The sequence below is a fragment of the Cajanus cajan genome, chromosome 5, assembly GCF_000230855.2.
Source record: "Cajanus cajan strain Asha chromosome 5, NIPB_CcT2T_4, whole genome shotgun sequence".
In the NCBI taxonomy this organism is placed as follows: Eukaryota; Viridiplantae; Streptophyta; class Magnoliopsida; order Fabales; family Fabaceae; genus Cajanus; species Cajanus cajan.
In genome coordinates, this window is record NC_138521.1 from 5243758 (window position 1) to 5266479 (window position 22722).

Sequence of the window (22722 nt, forward strand, 5' to 3'; positions counted from 1 at the left end):
AGGTTAGTCATTTGTTTAATTTGACGAAAAAGTGAATAAAAATTTTCATTATATGATAACAAAAATATTCTTATTAATGTTGCATGACATTTTTATTTAAGATATTTGTATCATCTAATATACATTTATTTTGTTTCCTTTCCCATATATTTTTTTACTACCAATCAATCTAAAACACCTTCACATTTCTACTCGTTTTCTTTTCTTCTTTCTTTCGTTTCCATTTTTTTTCTTCCTTATACCAAACAAACATGCCCTAAAAAGAGTTATGAGCATATGGCTAAAAGCAGTTAATGTCCAATTCAGCATTCCCTTACATGCCAGATTGAATGATTGAAGCACCCAAAGTACCATCATTGTTTTGCTCTCTCATCCAAATCTACATGCCCTAAATTCTTGAAACATGGTACAAAAGCCAATCACGTCCTATATTTTCCTTTGCAAGCATGTGACTTATGGTCCACTCACATATCTTCTTCTCAATTCACCAACATTAACTCCAATTTATTAATGCCATTCAAATCACTCATATGATAATGTCTCCTCTATAGAACTAGGTGGGCCTCATCAGATGCCATTGCCCTTCATTCCACCGTCACCTTTAACCCTAATATACGTGAATGTACCAAGGGATGCTCTCTATCAAACTCTCAACTATCATAACAAATATGAACATATATTAATTATACCCTTCTGTACATTAATTACCTACCCATGTGGTACATTGGCTGTCATAAATTTTGATCTCAACTCTGACTTTTGAAGCAGAAAAAGTTTTGGCGGAATCAATTAATTATGTACACCATAATGTAATTGTTTAAATTTTATACCCATAATAGCAATGTATGTTTCACCATAATGCATTTAAAATGTATTCACGGATACATGATAAATGACATTAAATAGTACATGCTATTAAATGCTCTTAATTATTTAAAAATATTGAATGTTTTTTATATATTTTAATAATTTCTTTTACTTTTTACTGCTTAGCATGTATTCACACATAGACAAGTAGTCAATTATATTTCTACGTACTACTACATTATAATGCTTCTTTTTGCTATTAAAATGGACCACTTAACTAACAAGAGTTAGGGATTCAGGCGGGAAATGAGACGATGAAGTCAATTATTTACAGTTCAAATTAGGTTTGTGAAAAAATTATGGTGCCCTAGCTGGTTTTATTTATTTAAACAGGTCAAATTTAAAGTTTGTATGGGTTTGATTTGTTGAAAAAGCATGACGTTTTAGTTTAATTATTTTTAGTTAACACTAGTACAAAATATATATTCTACGTCGGTTATTTTACGGATTTTACATCGGAAAAACGTATGACGGGAGACGTAAAATTTACGTCAGACATAACAAATACGACGTAAATTTACGTCGAACATAACAAATCTGACGTAAAAAGTTGTAAAAAAATTATAAAAAAAAAAAAGAAAAACGACTGCGTTCTGCTTGGATAACGACCCGTTCTCCTTGCAGAACGGCCGTTCTGCAAGGAGAACGGGTCGTTCACCAAGCAAAACGCCCCGTTCTGCATTCCGGACTTGGCTCTCCTCCTTATTTTCCTCTGCTGGTTTTTCGTCTGGCTTCTTTTCTCTGTTCTCCTCAGGCTTGGCTTCAACCACTGGTTGTTCCTACTCAAAATATAAAAAGGAACACACATAATAAGTACAATAACTAATTAATGTAGACCAAGTTATAACACTATCAGCAAGAAAAAAGGTTTCACCAAGAAATATCACCTGTTTTTGCTTCCTCACCCATTTGCCGTATGAATTGAGACTGAAATGCTAGAAAAATTATAAGGAAGGAAGGAGTATAGGAGGCAGAGGGATTTCAACGCGCGGGAGAAGAAGTTTTTGAAATGTCTCCAAATCTCCAGCTGCTAGTGACCTTCTTTTAAGGGCAGTAATGTGCATTATTTACGTCGGACAAGGGGGTCCGACGTAAATTATGCAATCTACGTCGGAGGGTAATTGTGTCCGACGTAGAATGTATAATTTACGTCAGACTCCCCTTGTCCAACGTAAATTAGTTAGCTTTTATTTACGACAATGCCACCGCGTATTTATAACGTCGTATTTTGAGAGTTCTGACGTAAATGGGGTGACGTAAAATCCTATTTTTGTACTAGTGTAATTTATATCTTAATTATTTTTTATTAATCAAATAGATTTCTAAATATACATAAAATAAAATAAAAGGAGAGAAAAATAACATAATATCTAAATATAAAATTATGTAATGATATTTTTTGAAATAAAATTACAATTTTTAAATAAATTTCTTTTATATATAAACTTAACCCTTTTCTATCTTTATACAAACAAGTCATTCACGAGTTCTATACATCAAATTCGATTCATTTATACAATCAAGTTTAAATAAGTCGTGTTTGAATTTTATTCATTTATTAAAACAAGCGGATTTAATTGAACATTTAATAAGTTGAACTCCAATAATTTATGAATAATTTAGTTAACTTTAACACTGCTTTTTTTTTTTTTTGGAAAAGAAATGAAAGAAATTTACACTCATTGTTAATGAGGGACACGCAGCAAAATAGTATGATTCTATCCCTACAAATACTAGTGTCTTTATATTTTGTTATATAAATTATGGGAAGAAATAAATTTGATATAGTGGCTAATATTATATGAATTCTTGAAACGGAATAGGAGAGTTGGATCACTTGATGAACATATATATACCAATTAATGTGTTCTATAGCCATTGATCACGACATGACAAAGACATCTTGCTTTGGTATAAGCCCTTTAGAGACAAACACTCGCGGGATGTTCAGGAGGGACCTTGCCTTCCTTCTGTTACTTTATGTTTTGTTTTGGTTGTCACCTTTACTTTAAGATTTAATCTTAACTTGTTGAAGTAAAATTAAATTTATTTTTTAATAAAATTATGTTTTTTTTTAATTTTGTAAATAGAAAAAATATGATTGAAATAAAAGATCTTACTAAGAATAACTAGTTAGGTTTTTAAGAGATTAGTTATCATTAAAATTGATAATACAACGCACTAATAATATAGTTTAAAAAATATTATTATTATTATTTTTTTTTTATGGATATATATGGATTTAATTTCCTCCAAGTCATTGCAATCTTGCTTGATGAATAATTTTTTTAAAGGAAAATCTCCTATTTTTGATGGACTAGTTGAATAGTAACATCGAGGTAAAACTATTTGATATTTAAACATACGTCGAAATTCTTTATGTAAATCTCTATTAACAATCCTATAACATGTCATCCACGTTCTAGTTGGTAATATTAAGAGAGTCTTTGTATTCTACTATTTTTTTTTCAATTAAAAATAATAATAATTGAGCAAAAAAATGTATATATGTTGCACCCGTGAAATTAAGTCATGTACATTTTATAATATTAATTCAAGAGTCCAAACATCTTTAATTAGAAGAAAATCAAAATTGCATGCATTGGAATTCCTTAAGAGGTAAGAATTCTTGCTTAAAGGTTTTCAAACATGGAATCTTGATTTTGCCATCATCCGTGTAATGATGCATATGGAAAGAAACAAAAAGAGTCTCCCACTAGGGTTACGTATATTTCACTTTATTCCTCCCTTCTTGACAAGAACCAAAACCAAAGAGAAACTTAATTAAACCAAATTAATAATTTTTTGCTACAAGCTGAAGGCACACATATCTTAATGCATAACGAGTTGGCATAGTCCTATGTTAAAGGAATGGGATACAATATTAGCAGTAACTGTTGATGGTTCTTTTCAGCTCTTAAAACAAAAGTTAGGTTTATACTTTATACCCTTCATTGCTCGTGGTGTTGGGTGCAAACAGAGTCGATCACTCACCACTTTTTCCGAGTCACAAACATGGTGTTAGGCCTTGTACAAGTAGAGTACAACACTTTATCACTTTCATGTTGATGGCAAAGTTTCATGCTAAAAATTAATATTAGGAATAAAAATGAGGAAACATAGACAGGCATAATAATCCCCTCTTTTTGTCTTATTTGATAAAAAAAATTGACACCTACCTGTCTAGCTCATACTTGCATGAATATCTATTTTAATATTATAAAATTTATATATTTTATTATACAAAAATATATTAAATAATAAATATAATAATATTTTATATTTATATTTATCAGATAAAAATATATTGAATAATAAATTATACTTTTTGAATGAAATTAAGTTTAATAAATAATAAAATTTATATGCATTAGATAAAAAAAATTAAGTACATAATTTTTTTGGATCAATTATTTTTTTTTGTCCTCCTAAAGTTTTTAGTTCGCGATTACACTGAATACACATCAATATTAATATATTTCTATATAATAAATGATATTAATATCAATATATAAAAATAAATACCATAACGTTAGTGGTGTATTAATTAAAAAAGAAGAAGAAAAAACAAAGTTAAAAAAATAAAGACAAAAGTGATTGTATATATGTTGATATTTATTGTATAAAAATTCATTAAATAATAAAATATATTAATTATTTCTTTTATTATTATTATTATTATTATTTAATTTTAAACTAGATTTAATATTAAATAAGAATTTTAGTAAAATCAATTGACTCATAAAGAATGTTCAATCACAATTCTTATATTAAAATAAATGATTTATATTAAAAAATTAAAATAAAACTATCCAATATCGAGTTTTTTACTCAAATAATACTATTTTATAAAGTATTTATCCAAATAGCAATCGTGCAAATTTATTTTTTCAACTAACACTTTTTACTGTTCACGTTCCAGAACGGGTTGTTCCAGATTAAAAAAGAACACATGACGAATGGATCAAAACGGGCCATTCCGGATTAAAAAAATGCACATAAAAAGTGGAACCAGAACGGGCCGTTCTGAATCTGGAATGGGTCGTTCTGGCCTACAGATTTAGATTTTTTTTTCTTGATTTTCACTTATCAATTACCAAAACTCAGAGACTATCATCAAGTGATTAAATTTATTGAATATTAACATTATAAATATAACTAAATAAATTTATTAAAATTCAATACAACAATAAAGATCAATGGTGGTAGAAATTGATTATGTTGTTCTGTAATGTTCATATCTGTTTTAATCCTGCTCGACTTTGGCCACCCTTGAAAGTTCTCTTGAATTCTGGATTTGGCCACAAAGTTAGACCAATGTAAGTAGACCAATAATCTTCATATCGGAGCTCTCCAAACTGTCCTTTGTATACTTTTGCAACTTATTGTAAGGTATATATGAGAGATATGTAAGTTTGATAGTCGTGATGTGCATGTAAGCATGAAGTGAGTACATGCGAGCAAGGGATATGAACTTTTTGGAACTTGCCGCAATCACACCACGTTACATTTAGCCTTACTGTAAATCTCCTAGCGAGTCATGCGAGCAAGGGATATGAACTTTCTAAAACTTGCTGCAATCATATCACATTTCATTTAGTCTTATTGTAAATTTCTCAGCGGGTCAAACTTCTCTCGGATGTTGCGTTTCTTCCAACTTTGTGGCCAAGTCTAGAACGCAAAAGAACTTTCAAGGGTTGGTCAAAGTCCAACAGGATTAGAACATAGATGGACATTAGAGGACAACATAATCGTGTAAAAAATTGTTCCTATTATCACACTCCTGGTCACGCCTTACTATAAATCTCCCAGCGGCTCATGCAAGCAAGGGATATGAACTTTCTGAAATTTGCTACAATCATACCACATTTCATTTAGTCTTATTGTAAATTTCTCAGTGGGTAAAACTTCTCTCGAATGTTGCGTTTATTCCAACTTTGTGGCCAAATTTAGAACGTAAAAGAACTTTCAAGAGTCGGCCAAAGTCCAGCAAGATTAGAATAGAGATGGACATTAGAGAATAACATAATCATGTAAAAAATTATTCTTATTGTCACACTCTTGGTCACGCCACCATTGATCTTTATTGTTGTAATGAATTTTAATAAATTTATTTAGTTATATTTATAATGTTAATATTCAATAAATTTAATCACTTGATAGTAGTCTCTGAGTTTTGGTAATTGATAAGTGAAAATTGAAGAAAAAAAAAACATGAATCTATAGGCCAGAACGGCCCGTTTCGGATTCAGAACGACCCGTTCTGGTTCCACTTTTTATGTACATTTTTTGAATCCGGAACGACCCGTTCTGATCCATTCGTCATGTGTTATTTTTTAATCTGGAACGGCCCGTTCTAGAATTAGAAAGGCCCGTTCTGGAACGTGAACAGTAAATAGTGCTAGTCTGAGAAATAAATTTACACAGTTACTATTTAGGTAAATATTTTTTAAAATAGTATTATTTGAGTAAAAAACTCTCCAATATCATTATCATCATTATAATTATTTTCATTATTATCATTATTATTATAATTATTCTAACTTTTGTTGTCACTAATAATTTAATATTGTTATCATCGTTATTACATCACTAACATAGTTATTGTTCTCTTAACTTTCACTATTATCATTTTCATTTTTATTATTTTCAATAATAATAATAATAAAAATAAATGTGACAAAGATGACTGTGAGGTGATAAAAAAAAATTAATGATAAAATAATAGAGAGGTAACTTATATTTATACATATACATAAAATTTTACTCCACTTTTATATTTCATGTTTAAATTTTGTCAATGTGTTGTATGATCCTTAACCCTTGCGTATATGGCCATTTGAATGGCCTAACAGGGTTACCAAATTTGTGGCAACTAAAATCGAGTCAAAAGAGTAACACGAAACGAAATGGAAGAAGATAATAATTAGAAAAGGAAGTTTTTGGTATCTTTGAAATTTTAGATGTTTCGACTGTGAGAGAAATTGACAAAAGTGGCAGACACTGAACCAGTTATTCTGCTTTGACTGAAGCTTGGGTCAATCTAGGTCATAGATAAAATAAATAAAAAATCATATTGATATCGATACCTTCACCAACTGAGAGGCTGAGAGCAAATAAAAAATGATGAAAGTATTATACAATTAATTTATATTATTATTATTAAACAAATTGCCTGACTACATTATTCTACCCGTGACTCTGCACATTTGATTTTATTTTATATTTTAATATCAACGGCTAATACCCTAACAAGACAATTATGTAACCAATATCTAACTAAAGCTCAAATTCAAACAATTTTGGTAGGTCATCAATTATGTCTTGAATCTGATATGTTACTCGTACTTATGCAAACAATCGAATGACATTAATTTCCTTCTTGACTGTTGTGTCACCTTCATGTCAAAATATAATTGCTTCTTCTCAAACTTTTTATTTTATTAAAAGGTCTGCATAAATTGATTGAACAAAGTACACAACTCCTGTAAATTCTTTTTAGTATCGAGTTAGATTTTCATAGATAATTTTTTTTATCTATATATATATTCAATAAGAATTTATCATACCTCAATATCATATTAATGAATAGAATATGATAAAATACTAATTTTTCATAGATGATTATTTACAATAATTCCTCCAAAATTATATAGTAGTGTAAATTAAATTTCTAAAAAGAATTATACTCCACTGAAAATATTAAATTATATAGAAAGATTATATTATTTTCGAAAATGCATGCATTAACTCTAAAATATTATTAACATGCAATACTTTTAGTTGTTGTTATTAGTTATTACCGAACATGATTTTCATAAAATTTGAATTCAATTTTTTTATTAACTGTGTTAAATGAAAGATTGAATGAATTTCTCTTTTTATATATTGATAGTAAAATATTAGAAATATTTAATTATAAAATTTTGAACAATATAATGTCGATAATAAAAAATATAATGAGATTTGATAAATTATATTAAATTGAATATAAATTTCACTGAAAGTCACATTATGTACTTAAGGAAGGTTAAGTAGCGAATATCGACAATGTACGATAATAAAAATTAAAATTTATATTTATATATAAAAGTATTTTCTTTTAAATTATTTTATCTTTAAATTTTTAAATAATAAAAAATTATATTAAAAATCAACTATTTTTACAAACTCAATACTTTGAGATTTGAGAATTAAGTAAAACACTGGTTAATTCAATAAATATTAATAACTTTTAAATATTTTTAACAAATATAGAAATATAAAGTGTCTCAACCCCACTAATTAATAATAATATGAATATAAAATTGGGTATAAGTATGTTAGTATGAGAATATATAAATAATGTGTTACTCAAATCAGATCCTATTTGGGGATGTACAAAATTATATGTATTTGCAGATAAAATTCACTACAAATAATAAATGGATACCCTAAATGGATATTTGCATGTAACATATATATATATATATATTGCTAACATATTTCCACTAAAAAATAGGTGGGAGTATATTAGCATTCCCCATATATATATATATATATATATATATATATATATATATATATATATATATATATATATATATATTATCTGTTTATAAACGGGGTAGGGATGATAGTATTCATATCTGCAAGTATCTGCTAGATAATATTATTTAAATATTCATATTTTTATCTTATATATTTTTTAAATATTTTTAAAAAATTATCATTAATTACAAGTTCAAAAATTAATATCAATTATTTATCTTTAATATTTCAATATGTTTAACATCGAATATAAGTTTAAAATTATTTATAATATTTTTTATATTTTTTAAATCACAAATATTCATGAATATTCACAAGTATTTATAAAATTCATAAATCTCATTTAATAGATATCTACACAGATATGAGATGAATTTTTAATTGACAGTATAAATATGAGTATCTTACTACTTGTTCCCGTATAACTTGCTCCCCTATAACCTCATTATCATCTCTAATCCTATCATTATCTTCCTTTTTAAAATCTATGAATTTGTAATTTTTTAAAATTTATTTAAATTATAAAATCTTCTTTGATTTTTTTAATTTTATTTAATTAAGAACTACTAATATAACGAGGTTGATCAATCCCTTTTAAGTGTTTACACTTTATATAAATTAATGTTAAATAATTTTATAGCTTTACTTGGGAAAAGGGATATGGAAGTGGAAGGTGCACGAGTCACAATTGTTGCCAGGTGCCAACACGTGGAGAAACTCTGCCCATTGACACTTTTAGTAACGATGAAAACACTGAATTTTATAAATTTAAAGACATATTAATTAATTAATAACTTATTAATTTAAAATTTATATAATAAATAATAAATTTATCGTAACATGTTATCCTGTCATGTTACTCATTGAATGTTGCATTTCCCATAATTCAATAAGTAATATTTTTTTTCCTGGAGTATAGGTGACTCCGAGATTTAACGCAACTGCATACATAAGGCAAAATTCGAATCCCTGACCTTGTTTAAGCGTGGATCAACTCCTACCGCTGAACTCCTGACCTTGTTTTTGTAATTAAATGGTGAACATGCATAAATTAGGTATATCTATTGCCTATTGTACATGGATTGATGATGTTGTTCTATGTATATTGATTTGGGATGATATAATATGTAGATGCTTGTATGGTTGGCCGGTTGATATGCATTAGTATGCTATATAAATTGGTGATGTTGCTAGATCTCTATATCCACTAGCCTAGGGTAATGTATATAGATGATGATTATGGAGGTGTTGATGCCATGAATGTTATAGGCTTTAGGACATGTTGATTGACTTAAGATTAGATGAGAGAATATATTTGTAAGTTGAATATCCCTTAATATGGATATTAGTATGGAACTCTGGAAGGCTATTTGTTGAAAATGCTCATTGAGTAGGTGATAACTCTTTGAGTGAACTGTTGAGTTTTTTTCTAAATTCTTAGTCAATGTTGGAGTAAGGTATGCAGTTAAGAGTTACAACCCTTAATTGATTACTAAAGAAGTGTGTGGTATTGCGAAGATAGTTAGCGGGTTAATAATCCCACATGTGACTTGGTTAATGTATGTTAATGTTCATAGGCTCACATTTAAGCTATACTATACTTAATGGTGTTATTAGATTTTTTTAGTTTAAGTGACAACATTCAAGAAATCAACTTATATGGATTGGAATCCCAACTTAGCTGTCAATCTAACATACGTGTAATATGTGAAAATGATATAAAAATCAAATTAGAATTAATTTGTTATATGAGTATATGAAGTTATATCAATGTCTTTCTAAAAAAAATTATTAGAGAAATATTAATCACAATCTCACCGACACTTTATTTCTAAAATTTGATTATTTTCTGTAGTGAAAAAAATAAAAATAAAGGAAGAGATTGTAGATAAAATAATAATAAAATAATATAATGCCTTAGAGAAATAGATAGGTAGAAAAGTGTTACATAAGAAAATTTAATTTTTTTAATATATTTTATATATAACTTAAATATATTTTTAGTTTTTATAAGATTGTAAAGTAAATTGTTTTTTATCTTTATATTTTTTTTAACTTTTATCTTTTTAAAATTCATAAATATTGTTTTTATCCTTGAAAAATAAGTAAAAATTAGTTTTAATTCTTATAAAATATGTTTCTTTATTTTTTATGTTCTAATATATATATATATATATATATATATTTATTTTTATCACTTTTCATGCATGGATTTTAAAAAGTTATATGAAATAAAAAAAAGTCTCAATTGGATGCCTAAGGAAAAAGTTATGCTCTTATGAAGTTTTGTTGATTTTTTATTATAATTTTGACTGAGTTACATTTTTTTTTTAATTTAGTAGTAGAAGTCATCAAAACTTGACTTTTAATAAATTTCAGTTAATAATAAAAATGTGAAATTATTGATGGTGTTTTTATATCCTATGTTATTTTACCGAAATTACTAATTTTTTGAAGTGGTGAAATTAAAAGAAATATCAGTTAATGAATAGAAATTTGAGGTGTGTAGCAAGTGGTGAGAGAATTGATTCCCACTATCCCTAGGAACAATGAAACGTTATCTGTCCTAAACATAAGGAGTAGGAGATATGTTGCGTATTCTACTGCCAATTATGTTCCCTTCACAACACAACCCTCCAAAGCTAAGGGTACTTATGTTGGTTTTGCCCTACAGCAATTGGCCAATTGGTTGGCATATGAAGCAAAAGGAAATGATCATTCATATGCACTAAGCTGTTTCTGTCTTTGTTAATAATCTTCCAGTCTGTCATCTGTCACGCAGTGTATAGTCAAAGTAATCCCATGTTCCAGTCTGTCATATGCCACTCACAAGTAGTCTCATATTAACACTATATATTATTTTTAACAAAGAGTATTCTAGTATTATGCATGGGGATTTTAGCCATCTATTGCGTATAGAGGATCTTCTAATTCCAGCATACATAACACATAACATTGAGCAAATTAAAGTGGCATAATGAACCTCCTCTCAATATTGGTGTTGCTCATTTGTGATTTTTTATTTTTTATTTTTCTATCCACAATAATGAAATTATGTGGCATATTGTTGAGATGCCTTGAATTTATAATTTTGTCCGTTACTATTTCCCTATTAATTGGGTTGTAATGAGGCTGTTATATTTTATCCTTGTTATAAGGCTAAAAAGCATATGTATCAGATATCTCTATTCATTCAGAAATAAGAAACTCTTGAACTGCCCATGGACGTAGGTCACATTGACTGAACCACGTAATTTGTGTGTCGTCTTTTTTCTCTTCTCTTTCTTTTACATATTTTCATAACAATTGGTATCAGAGCTCTAGGTTACGCTAGGGCCTGATCTGAAGAAATGCAATGTCTTCGTACAAATTTGATATTGATAAATTCAATGGATCGAATGATTTCACTTTGTGGAAATTGAAGATGAAAGCGGTTCTTGTGCATCAGGGTTGCGCTGCAGCACTGGAGGGTGCGGATAAATTACCCATAATTATGACTGATGATGAAAAGAAAGCGATGTTGGAAAAGGCGCACAGTTTGATTCTCTTGAGTTTGACTGATGAGGTTCTGCGAGAGGTAGGTGAAGAGACAACGGCAGCAGGGATGTGGAAGATGTTGGAAGATAAATTCCAGCAGAAATTCCTAACCAATCGGTTGTATCAGAAGCAACGTCTCTATACCTTGCAGATGTCTGAGAATATGTCTGTGAGAGATCATCTTGATAATTTTAACCGAATTATCTTGGACCTACAGAGTATTGGAGTTAAAGTTGATGATGAGGATCTAGTTATTATTTTGTTATGTTCTCTGCCAAAATCATATGAGAATTTTATTGATACTATGTTGTATGGCAGAGATAGTATTACTCTCAACAATGTGAAGGACAGCTTACAATCTAAAGAATTGAAGAGAAGAGTAGTCTCTAGTTCTAACGCGGATGATGTAGGTCTGACTGCTAGCAGAGGCAGAAGCACGGAGAGAGGAAATAGTAGCAAAGGTCATACACGCAGTAATTCACTTTCAAAGTCAAAGAAAGTGAGATGTTACAAATGCAAAGAGGTGGGGCACATAAGGAAGAATTGTCCACAACTGAAGAAAGATAGAAATAGTAATGCCAGTGCATCTGTTGTTCGTTCTAGTGCAATTGTCTCTGGTGAGAGTTCAGATGAAGGAGATGGCGGAGATGTTTTGACTGTCAGTACTACTGATTTTGCTGATACATGGGTCATGGATACCGGAGCTTCTTATCACATGACTTTTAACAGGAAGCTGTTCAATTCATTTAAAGAATGGAATGGTAGTGTAAAGTTAGGTGATGATGAAGAGCTTGGAGTAAAAGGTAGTGGCGCTGTACAGATAAAAATGTAAGATGGCATGGTTAGGACGTTTGATGCTTGGTATGTTCCTGGCTTACGGAAGAACCTGATTTCTATTGGTACCTTAGATAAACAAGGGTACAGTTTTTCAGGAAATAATGGACAAATCACAGTTTCTAAAGGTGCTCTGGTTGTTATGAAAGGAAAGTTACAACATGGAATTTATGTTATGCTTGGCAATTCCTTTCAGGGAACGGTGTCTATATCTCATTCCTTAGAGCAACATGTTGATAACACAAAATTATGGCATTGTAGGTTGGGACATATGAGTGAGCGTGGACTTGCAGTGTTGAGTAAACAAGGACTGTTGGGTGGAGCGGTGACAGGGAAATTGGAGTTCTGTGAATCTTGTGTTATGGGTAAACAACGCAGGCTAAAATTCAGTCACGGTAAGCACACTTCAACCGAAATATTGCAATATGTTCATTCTGATTTATGGGGTCCTTCCCCAGTGCAGTCCCATGGAAGGAGCAGGTATTTTGTGACGTTTATTGATGACTACTCTAGAAAGGTTTGGGTGTATTTTTTGAAGTCCAAGGATGAAGTGTTTGGGCGTTTCAAGGAGTGGAAGACTATGGTTGAGAAACGAACCGGGAAATTAGTCAAGACTCTAAGAACAGATAATGGACTGGAGTTCTGTAATGCATTATTTGATGATTACTGTAAAGAAGCAGGTATAGTCAGGCACCTCACAGTGAGACATACACCACAACAGAATGGCGTTGCTGAACGAATGAATCAAACACTACTTCAGCGTGCTCGGTGCATGCGTTTAAATGCTGGTCTCTCAAAAGAATTCTGGGCTGAAGCAGTTAATACTGCTGCCTATTTGGTGAACAGGTCTCCATCTACTGCAATTGACTTAAAGACTCCTCAGGAGGTATGGTCTGGTAAACCTTCTGATTATTCTGGCTTACGTATATTTGGTTGTCCTGCTTATGCTCATGTTAATGATGGTAAATTAGAGCCTAGGGCAATGAAATGTATATTTCTTGGGTATCCTACGGGTGTCAAAGGATATAGATTATGGTGTACTGAGAATAACAGAACAAAAAAATTTGTTATTAGCAGAGATGTTACTTTTAATGAGTCTGCTATGTTTGACCAGAAAGAGGAGGTTGAAAATCTTGCAGGAAATAAAAGTACAAATAAGGGAGTTCATCAGAAGGTGGAGTTTGAGGTTGAAGATTCAAATAAAGAAAATTTGAATCCTGTGGAACAATCTAGTAATGTTCAAGAAGAGCCTCAAAGCATAGCAACAAGGAGAACAAGGAGGGAAATCAGAAAACCTAAGAGGTATGCAGATGTTACTAATGTTGTTGATACTAACTCTGTTGCATATGCCTTGCTAGTAGGTGAAAATCTTGATTCTGATGAGCCTAAATCCTATAAGGAGGCGATTCAAAGTAAAGAAGCATCGAAATGGCTAATTGCCATGGATGAGGAGATGCAGTCACTTAAGAAAAATCAAACATGGGAGTTAGTACCATTACCTAGAGGTGTGAAGCCAGTGGGATGCAAATGGGTGTTAAAAAGGAAAGAAGGGATTCCTGGTGTTGAACCATCCAGGTTCAAGGCAAGACTTGTGGCAAAAGGTTTTTCACAGAAAGAAAGAATTGACTACCATGAAGTGTTCTCGCCTGTGGTAAAACATAAGACTATTCGAGTTCTGTTGGCTATGGTGAGTGCTTTGAATATGGAGTTAGAGCAGCTTGACGTGAAAACTGCATTCTTGCATGGAAATTTAGAAGAGCAGATTTACATGTCACAACCAGATGGATTCCTTGAGGCCGGGAAAGAGAACCATGTGTGTTTGCTGAAAAAATCCTTGTATGGTTTAAAACAGAGCCCGAGGCAGTGGTACAAGAGGTTTGATGCTTTTATGATTTCCTATAATTTTGTTCGAAATGAGTTTGATAACTGTGTTTATAGTAGGAAGCTATCAGATGGTTCCTATATATATTTGTTGTTGTATGTGGATGACATGCTAATTGCAGCTACGAGCAAGACTGATATTGATGCTCTTAAAGCTATGTTGAGCAGTGAGTTTGAGATGAAGGATTTGGGTGCTGCCAAGAAGATTTTAGGAATGGAGATTTGGAGAGACAGGAATGCAGGTCTACTTTATGTATCTCAGAAGAAATACATTGAAAAGTTGTTGCAGTCTTTTCAAATGGAGAATTCTAAGCCTGTTAGTACTCCCTTGGCAACACATTTTAAACTTGATGCTAGCACTCTTCCTAGTACTGATGAAGAAAAGGAGTATATGAATACGGTTCCTTATTCTAGTGCTGTTGGAAGCTTAATGTATGCCATGGTTTGTACAAGACCAGATTTGGCTCATGCTGTGAGTGTGGTTAGCAGATTTATGAGTAATCCTGGAAAGGCTCACTGGGAGGTGTGAAGTGGATTATGCGATATTTGAAAGGTACTAGTAATATCTACTTAGTTTATGGTTCTAATGATATTGGGTCTGGTCTTATTGGCTATGCAGATTCTGACTATGGTGGAGATCTCGTGAGGAGAAGATCTTTGACATGTTATATCTTTACTCTTTATAGTTGTGCTGTAAGTTGGAAAGCAACACTTCAACCTACTGTTGCTTTGTCTACAACTGAAGCAGAATACATGTCCTTGACAGAAGGGGTTAAAGAAGGTATATGGTTGCAAGGTCTTATTGATAGTCTGGGATTGAATGTGCAGAGACGTATACTTTATTGTGATAGTCAAAGTGCTTTATGTTTGGCAAAAAATCCAGTCTATCATGAAAGATCAAAGCATATTGATGTCAGATTGAATTTCATACGAGACGTAATTGAAGACAAATTGTTCTCCATAGAGAAGATAGCTACGGTAGACAATCCAGCAGATATGTTGACTAAACCTTTGTCTTTTGAAAAGTTTAAGCATAGCTTGGACTTGGTGAATGTTCGCATCGCTTGAGACCCTTCGGGGAGAATAAGCAGGAGAGTTGTTCTTGGTTACTGGTGTCTTGGGAAAATTCAAGTCAAGGTGGAGAATTGTTGAGATGCCTTGAATTTATAATTTTGTCCGTTACTATTTCCCTATTAATTGGGTTGTAATGAGGCTGTTATATTTTATCCTTGTTATAAGGCTAAAAGGCATATGTATCAGATATCTCTATTCATTCAGAAATAAGAAACTCTTGAACTGCCCGTGGACGTAGGTCACATTGACTGAACCACGTAATTTGTGTGTCGTCTTTTTTCTCTTCTCTTTCTTTTACATATTTTCATAACACATATCATTACATATATTAATGAGATTATCCGGCATATTTTCTAAGATATCTTTCCATGTTTTGCTAATTTATTACAACAATAAAGGCCTTATATATGATTTTGGTTTCATCATTCTTGAATTTATATAGTTTAAAACATGGGAATTGTTTTGAAATTTAATTTATAGAAGTATGTAATTCTAAAAGTCTTATTTTATTGATATTATTCGCTTTTTATTTATAAATTAGTTTTCTTAATTTCTTATCTCTTTTTAATTTATATTTCAATTAAAAGATATAAAGGAAATGTTTGATACACAATTTTTTTTGAATTTTTAAAAAAATTGAAGTGAAAAATATTAGTTTTCTATATTTGACTTATTATATAAAAAATAACAGTCCTAATGTTTTTTACATGGATTTTTCAAAAAAAAAAAAAAAAAGTTCCCACGGAGATGATACATTACTAAATTAAAAAGATAATTTATGGTCATTAAAATATCATGTTATTTTTATTTTTTTTTATATATTTAATATAATAAAAATATTTAATTTTAAAATTATATATATATATATATATATATGAATATGTTTAAAAATAATTTTGACCAATCAAATAATTTTAGTGTGGTTGATATACATTTTTTTTATAGTTTTTTCATAAATATGAAGTTATGAACATTAATTTTTCATGTTTGATTTATTATTTAAAAGTTAACATTCTCAATAAACTTGATTTAAAAAAAAAAACCAAATTATATAAGTTTTCTCACAATGAAGGGTTGAAAATCTAATAAGTTTGAAGGATTTTTTTTTTTTTTTATATATAAGAATACCACATTATCTTAATTTTCTTATAATTAATTCAGTAAAAATATTTGATACTAAATTAACATTTATAAATAATTTTTGGTCTATATTTTTAAAAAATATTTATGATCAACCAAATACTTTGTGTCCCACTGTCATTTTAACTTTTGAAAAATATTTCAAAATTTTAATTACTTTTTCTCCTAATTTACTCATTCATAAATTATTCAATCATCACAATTCAAAGTATTGTATTTATTGGGAGAGTATGATATTTTAATATAATTGTTTAAAAAATAATGCATTTATTATTATTTTTAATTTGTATTTAAAAATCTTAAATGGTAGTTATCATTGTGAGGTAAAAAGAGTATATCAATAAATTTATAAGTATCACGACTTTTGATATTTATGATTTTCAAAATTCATGATTTTTTGGTATGAAAATACAATATGGAAATCATGATTATTAAGATTTATAATTTTAGTACATTATAATTTTGGATCATGACAATTTCTTTTTTTCCCATAGATTGAAAAATATCCATAAAATCATTTTTGTCAAATACACACTTTTGTTCGACATACCTTTTATAATTTACACAAAAGATAAAAGAAATATATACCCTACATAATGTTAGTTATTTTTGCAAATTATAATGACAGACAATTATGAGGCTTGATCCTGCTATTTTTTGTTACACAACATGATACAAGTCATTATGAAAAAATAATCTAGATCAGATCTTTACAAAAGTAAAAACGAAAAAAGAAAAGAACTGAGGCAACTTTTGTAGAGAATAATAGCAGATGTGATTTTCACTACGTGGGGGCAAGTTAAAGTGGCTAGACTCACTGCATCCATTTTGTGGTGAAGTAGATAACTGGGAACTTCACGCCGCAACACTCCCATTTTCACCTTTTTCCCTCTCATCGGAGAGAATAGGGTGGCGCATGCACACTAAAGCAAAGCCAAACCCCCACTTGTCATCTCTCTTTCTAGTTTCTATATATATGTACACATTCACACGTTATATGACACATACATAGGTAGACACATAAGTTACCAAGCCGTTGTAGAGCTCAAATCTCAATGGCCCTTCCGAGACACTCAAAAGGAACCAAGGGTGGGTGGCTACTCATTCTTTTAACTTGCACTCTTTGTTTTTGATGTGTGTGTGTGTAATGTGTTGGTCTCCTCTGACTCGGAGACATAGAGAGAGAGAATCAAATTCACTCCAACTTTGATATAAAAAAATGATTTTATATGCGGTTTGATCTCATAAATCGCCTTGAAACATGTCCTTTTACATCTCCATTTCTTAACCTCAATTTCCATCTCTCTCTCTCTCTTGAGAGAGAGTTGAAATGTTCATTCTCTCACTTTCTCTGTTTGGCTTGGTTTGTGATTGTTCAGAGAGCAGCACATTCAATGAAGCTTTTGGTTTTTGAGTTTTTGGGAGTGGATCAACTTGGCCCCAGATCTTCAATTTGTTTGATTGTTGCAAAGTGTCATCCTTTCTTCTGATTACTATCTTCTTGGGTTGGTTCTTGGGTTGGTTACCTTTTGTCATTGAGAAATGTTGACTTGCATTGCGTGTACCAAGCAACTCAACAATGGATCTCTTGGCCAAGAAGAAGAGGAAGAAGCTGTGCACACTCCCAGCACCAAGCAAGCCATCAAGGCTCTCACTGCTCAGGTAAAATCACCATTTGTCTCATTATCAAATCTTCAAACAGTAAGAACCCACATCTTCAATTATGCATCTCTATGCTAATAGCCTAATAGTGATACCAAGAGAACTACAGTCCCATTTAAGAACCAATTTTGCTTGTGTTTCCATGATTTGTTTGACTTGTTTTCACTTAAGAGGGAACTAAGGTGACGAAGGGGTGGTTTTGTTTTTCAGATCAAGGACATGGCAGTGAAGGCTTCTGGGGCCTATAAGAGCTGCAGACCTTGTTCGGGGTCTTCCAATGGTAACAGGAATAGGAAGTATGCAGATTCAGATATGGGGTCAGATTCAGCAAGGTTCAACTGGGCCTACCGCAGAACTGGGAGTTCCAATTCAACCCCAAGGATGTGGGGGAAGGAAATGGAAGGTGGTAGGGTGAAAGGGCTTTCCAGTGGGGAAGGAACACCGGCATCAGTGAGTGGACGCACTGAGTCAGTGGTGTTCATGGAGGAGGATGAGCCTAAGGAGTGGATTGCACAAGTGGAGCCTGGTGTGCTTATTACTTTTGTTTCGTTGCCTCAGGGAGGGAATGATCTCAAGCGGATACGGTTCAGGTACTACTGTTACTACTACTACAATCGCTCTAGTGTGTGTGTTTGGAGATTGCAAAATTGGGGGAGTGTAGGCACATGTCTTTGTCATGTGGTAGTGTTTTTTTAACCAATGTGACTTTGTCCTTTGTTGTGGTTTAAACTCTCTTTTGTTCTTTGATCTGGCAATCTAAGTACATATTTGTTTTGGAGTGATCACATGCTTTTCAAAGGCTGTCGTGATTCTAGATTGGCAGGTTCTATCTTGTTTCTATTGTGCCTCTTTGGAGGACCTCAGCTTTGTTCCATTGTCAGTAACTCATGCTTGGCTGGTGGTAGTAGCCCGGGACAAAAGCAAAAAGGGTTTTTATCATCTAGCATTCTAGCCTGCTCATTCAAATGCACTCCCTCCCTCCAGAAAGAAAAAAAGGAAAAGAAAAAAGAAAAAAGAAAAAAGAAGAAAAAGAAAGTACCTAGGCTATGAAAAAAGGCCAGGATTGGTTTTGTGTCACTGCTAGAGCAATATTCTTTTTATGAAATACAAGCAAATTTGTCTTATGGAAAACCAACCAAAAAAGAGAACTTAAAAACAATAATTATAAAGGGATATTAGAAGGGTCTAGTCTACCATTAACAGTTTATGAATATGAAATTACACTTTATTGATATTGAATAGTTTGATTAGTTTAACTGAGTTAACAAGTCTTTTTTGTCTTTAGACTCGTAACTTCAGACTCATCTGTCATTCATGAAAGTTTAGGCTTCTGTGTAGACATTTTGATTTGTTTCTACTACGGTAACCTGCAACTAGAGTTCCCTGTTTACATTTTTGTTCCAGTCAATAATACAACTTGAAATTTGTTTAATGAAGGGAAATATACTAGTGTGTGATGTCACATTTCTTTTTTAAGCCCTTTGATGATTGTACTAATTATTTTATTTTGTTTGACACATTTGATCAGTCGTGAAATGTTTAATAAATGGCAAGCTCAGAGGTGGTGGGCAGAGAATTATGACAAGGTCATGGAGTTGTACAATGTTCAAAGGTTCAATCAGCAAGCAGTTCCCCTTCCAACCCCACCAAGATCTGAAGATGAGGTGAGCATACAGCTTTGTGTAATTTATTGTTTTGAATTGCATGATTAAACTTCTTTGACCAAAGAACTCATTCATCTAATCTTACGAGTTATCCTTAGCAATCAATGACAAATTCCTTCTAACTCATACTTGAGGCCTGAACTTGAGATATTTTAGTTAGAAACCTGGTTCCTACTTGATGTGTAACTTATTCAATAACTGTGGGAGTAGGTTGTTATCTTTTGTATTTACATGACCAGTTTTCATTTAGAATATTCTGTCCAAGTGAAAATGCTGTGTTGATATATTTTAGTTGGTTTGTATATAACTGTACTTTTCCTTTTCAGAGCTCAAAGATTGAATCTGCTAGGGACAGTCCTGTAACTCCTCCACTCAGCAAAGAGCGTGCACACCGTCACTTTCACCAACCAATGGGAATGGGCTACTCCTCATCAGATTCACTGGATCACCACCAAATGCAGTCTCACCCTTGCCACGAAACAAGCGGTCTGGCATTAGCGCCTAATGTTTCCAACATTAGTGCACCAAAGACAGAAAGATCATCCATCGATGCTTCAGTAAGGACTAGTTCATCGGAAGAAGAAGATCACTCGGGCGAGTTTTCAATCAGCAATGCCAGTGACATGGAAACTGAATGGGTTGAACAGGATGAACCAGGAGTATACATCACTATTAGAGCACTTCCAGGTGGAACCAGAGAACTCAGGCGTGTTCGGTTCAGGTAATGCAGCAGCTTTTTAATTCTTTGTTACTAATTATCTTCACTCATGAATGGTGTGAAAAACTTGCTCATGCTCTTGGATTTTTATCTTTTTTAACTTTGGTAATTTAGTTTACATTTAGTGATTGATTCTATGTTCTACTTTCATTAAGCTTTTAAGCCAGTTTTGGATGTAGTTCCTTGTTAACTAAGTTTTTGATTTATCCCTTTGAAACCTTTCTTGAGTCTTAATAGCTAGATTGCTTAGTCATCAATTTTGATCTATCATGTAGAATTACATTCATTTAAATTCAAACTTCATTGTTTTACACAGCCGGGAAAAGTTTGGAGAAATGCATGCGAGATTGTGGTGGGAAGAGAACCGTGCTAGGATACAAGAACAATACTTGTGACTGTGACTATAGAAGAGCCTTTACACAGATAACTGCTTCAGCAGGCTAACACAGTACAACTTGGAAAGCTTTACAACAGTATTGTGCATTATTATTCTAGGTCCTGTTACCTTATTTTTGGTGGATAATTTGCATGTAACTGCTACTTTCAACTTTGTAGTTCACTTCAGCTGTCGAGAAATGCAGTATGATAGTAGTGATGATATTTTAGTTTTAGTTAAAACTTTCCAATGTCTAATGTTTTCCATTTTGTATGAATTTTGAACTATTCCAAGTGAGATAACAAGTCTGGTTCTGTTAAAATGGTTAAACAATATAGTGCTCTAGATTGAAATTCTGCACTAAACGAATCACCGGAACTTCGTAAGGAAGTGCATGGTTTTAGACATTAGAAAATGTAAGATTAAGGGCCAACACAAGTTTCTTTGAAATTCAAGATTTTGGAAATGTTTGGGTAAAGGTAAATATGAAACACTTATTCAATTAAAAATGTTGGTTTTTTTTTAATCTAATAAAGAGGTATCATTCATTCCTAAGAGTTGGCTCTTATAAAGATAAAATAATATCTCTAGGTCATGACTTCATATCCAAACTAAAGCTAAAAATTGAATTATGATAGTTAAAGAATACAAATGACGAAACATATGAGTTAACCAGAATTTTGGTACAAAAATGGTAGTTTAGGTAAATTTGTCAAATAGTATTATTATGGGACTCTTTTACCATGAAACTTATTGAAACAAGTTAGAAAAAAAAAGGAGGATTATAAATTACTTTTATAAACTCAATAAAAACCTATAACATTTGGTTAAGTTATATGTATTGTGAATTATGAATTAGTTACTTATTTTCTGTTAATTATATTAGATAACAAATCTTGTAATGTATTTCTCAATTACTAATTAGATTTAATTTTGTTAGGTAGACATTCTTTACACAGTTCATGTGTTCTAGAGGACACTTTCGGCAGGTGGGCGTAGCATTGATGACTACTAATCTACCAATATGTAGAATTCACTTTACCAGTCCAAATTACCGATCTACCAATATCCAATATGTATAATTCATACTTCCAATCCCATATTTGAGAATGCAAAGTTCACTAGCATGTGCAGTGCAACCATTTATATGCGAATGACCTTATTATTTTCTAATATAAGATCTAACTTGTGTTATAAATTTAGTCTAAATAAGGATCAAAAGATAATAATAAAAATAGGTTAACAAAGTGGTACAATTAATGCTCATTGCACATCTATTTTTTAAAAGATAAACTTTCACTACATTAGACACCGATATTTTTGTTATTATTATTGTAATTATTATTATTGATATTGTCATTACTATGACTATGATAAAAAAATTTCATCAACCCCAATATTATTATAGTTATTATTGATATGGATATCATTATTGTTAT

General features: G+C 31.3%; 1 protein-coding gene across 1 annotated transcript; it reads left to right on the top strand.

Moving 5' to 3' along the window:
* The first annotated feature begins 17681 nt into the window (after positions 1-17681).
* Positions 17682-21605, top strand: LOC109801807 (protein Brevis radix-like 2). Its single transcript, XM_020362932.3, has 6 exons — positions 17682-17952; positions 18243-18525; positions 18736-19115; positions 20054-20189; positions 20516-20910; positions 21224-21605. Exons 2-6 carry the CDS (start codon positions 18406-18408, stop codon positions 21300-21302), a joined length of 1110 nt encoding a protein of 369 aa, XP_020218521.1. The 5' UTR covers positions 17682-17952; positions 18243-18405; the 3' UTR covers positions 21303-21605.
* Positions 21606-22722: the final 1117 nt, after the last annotated feature.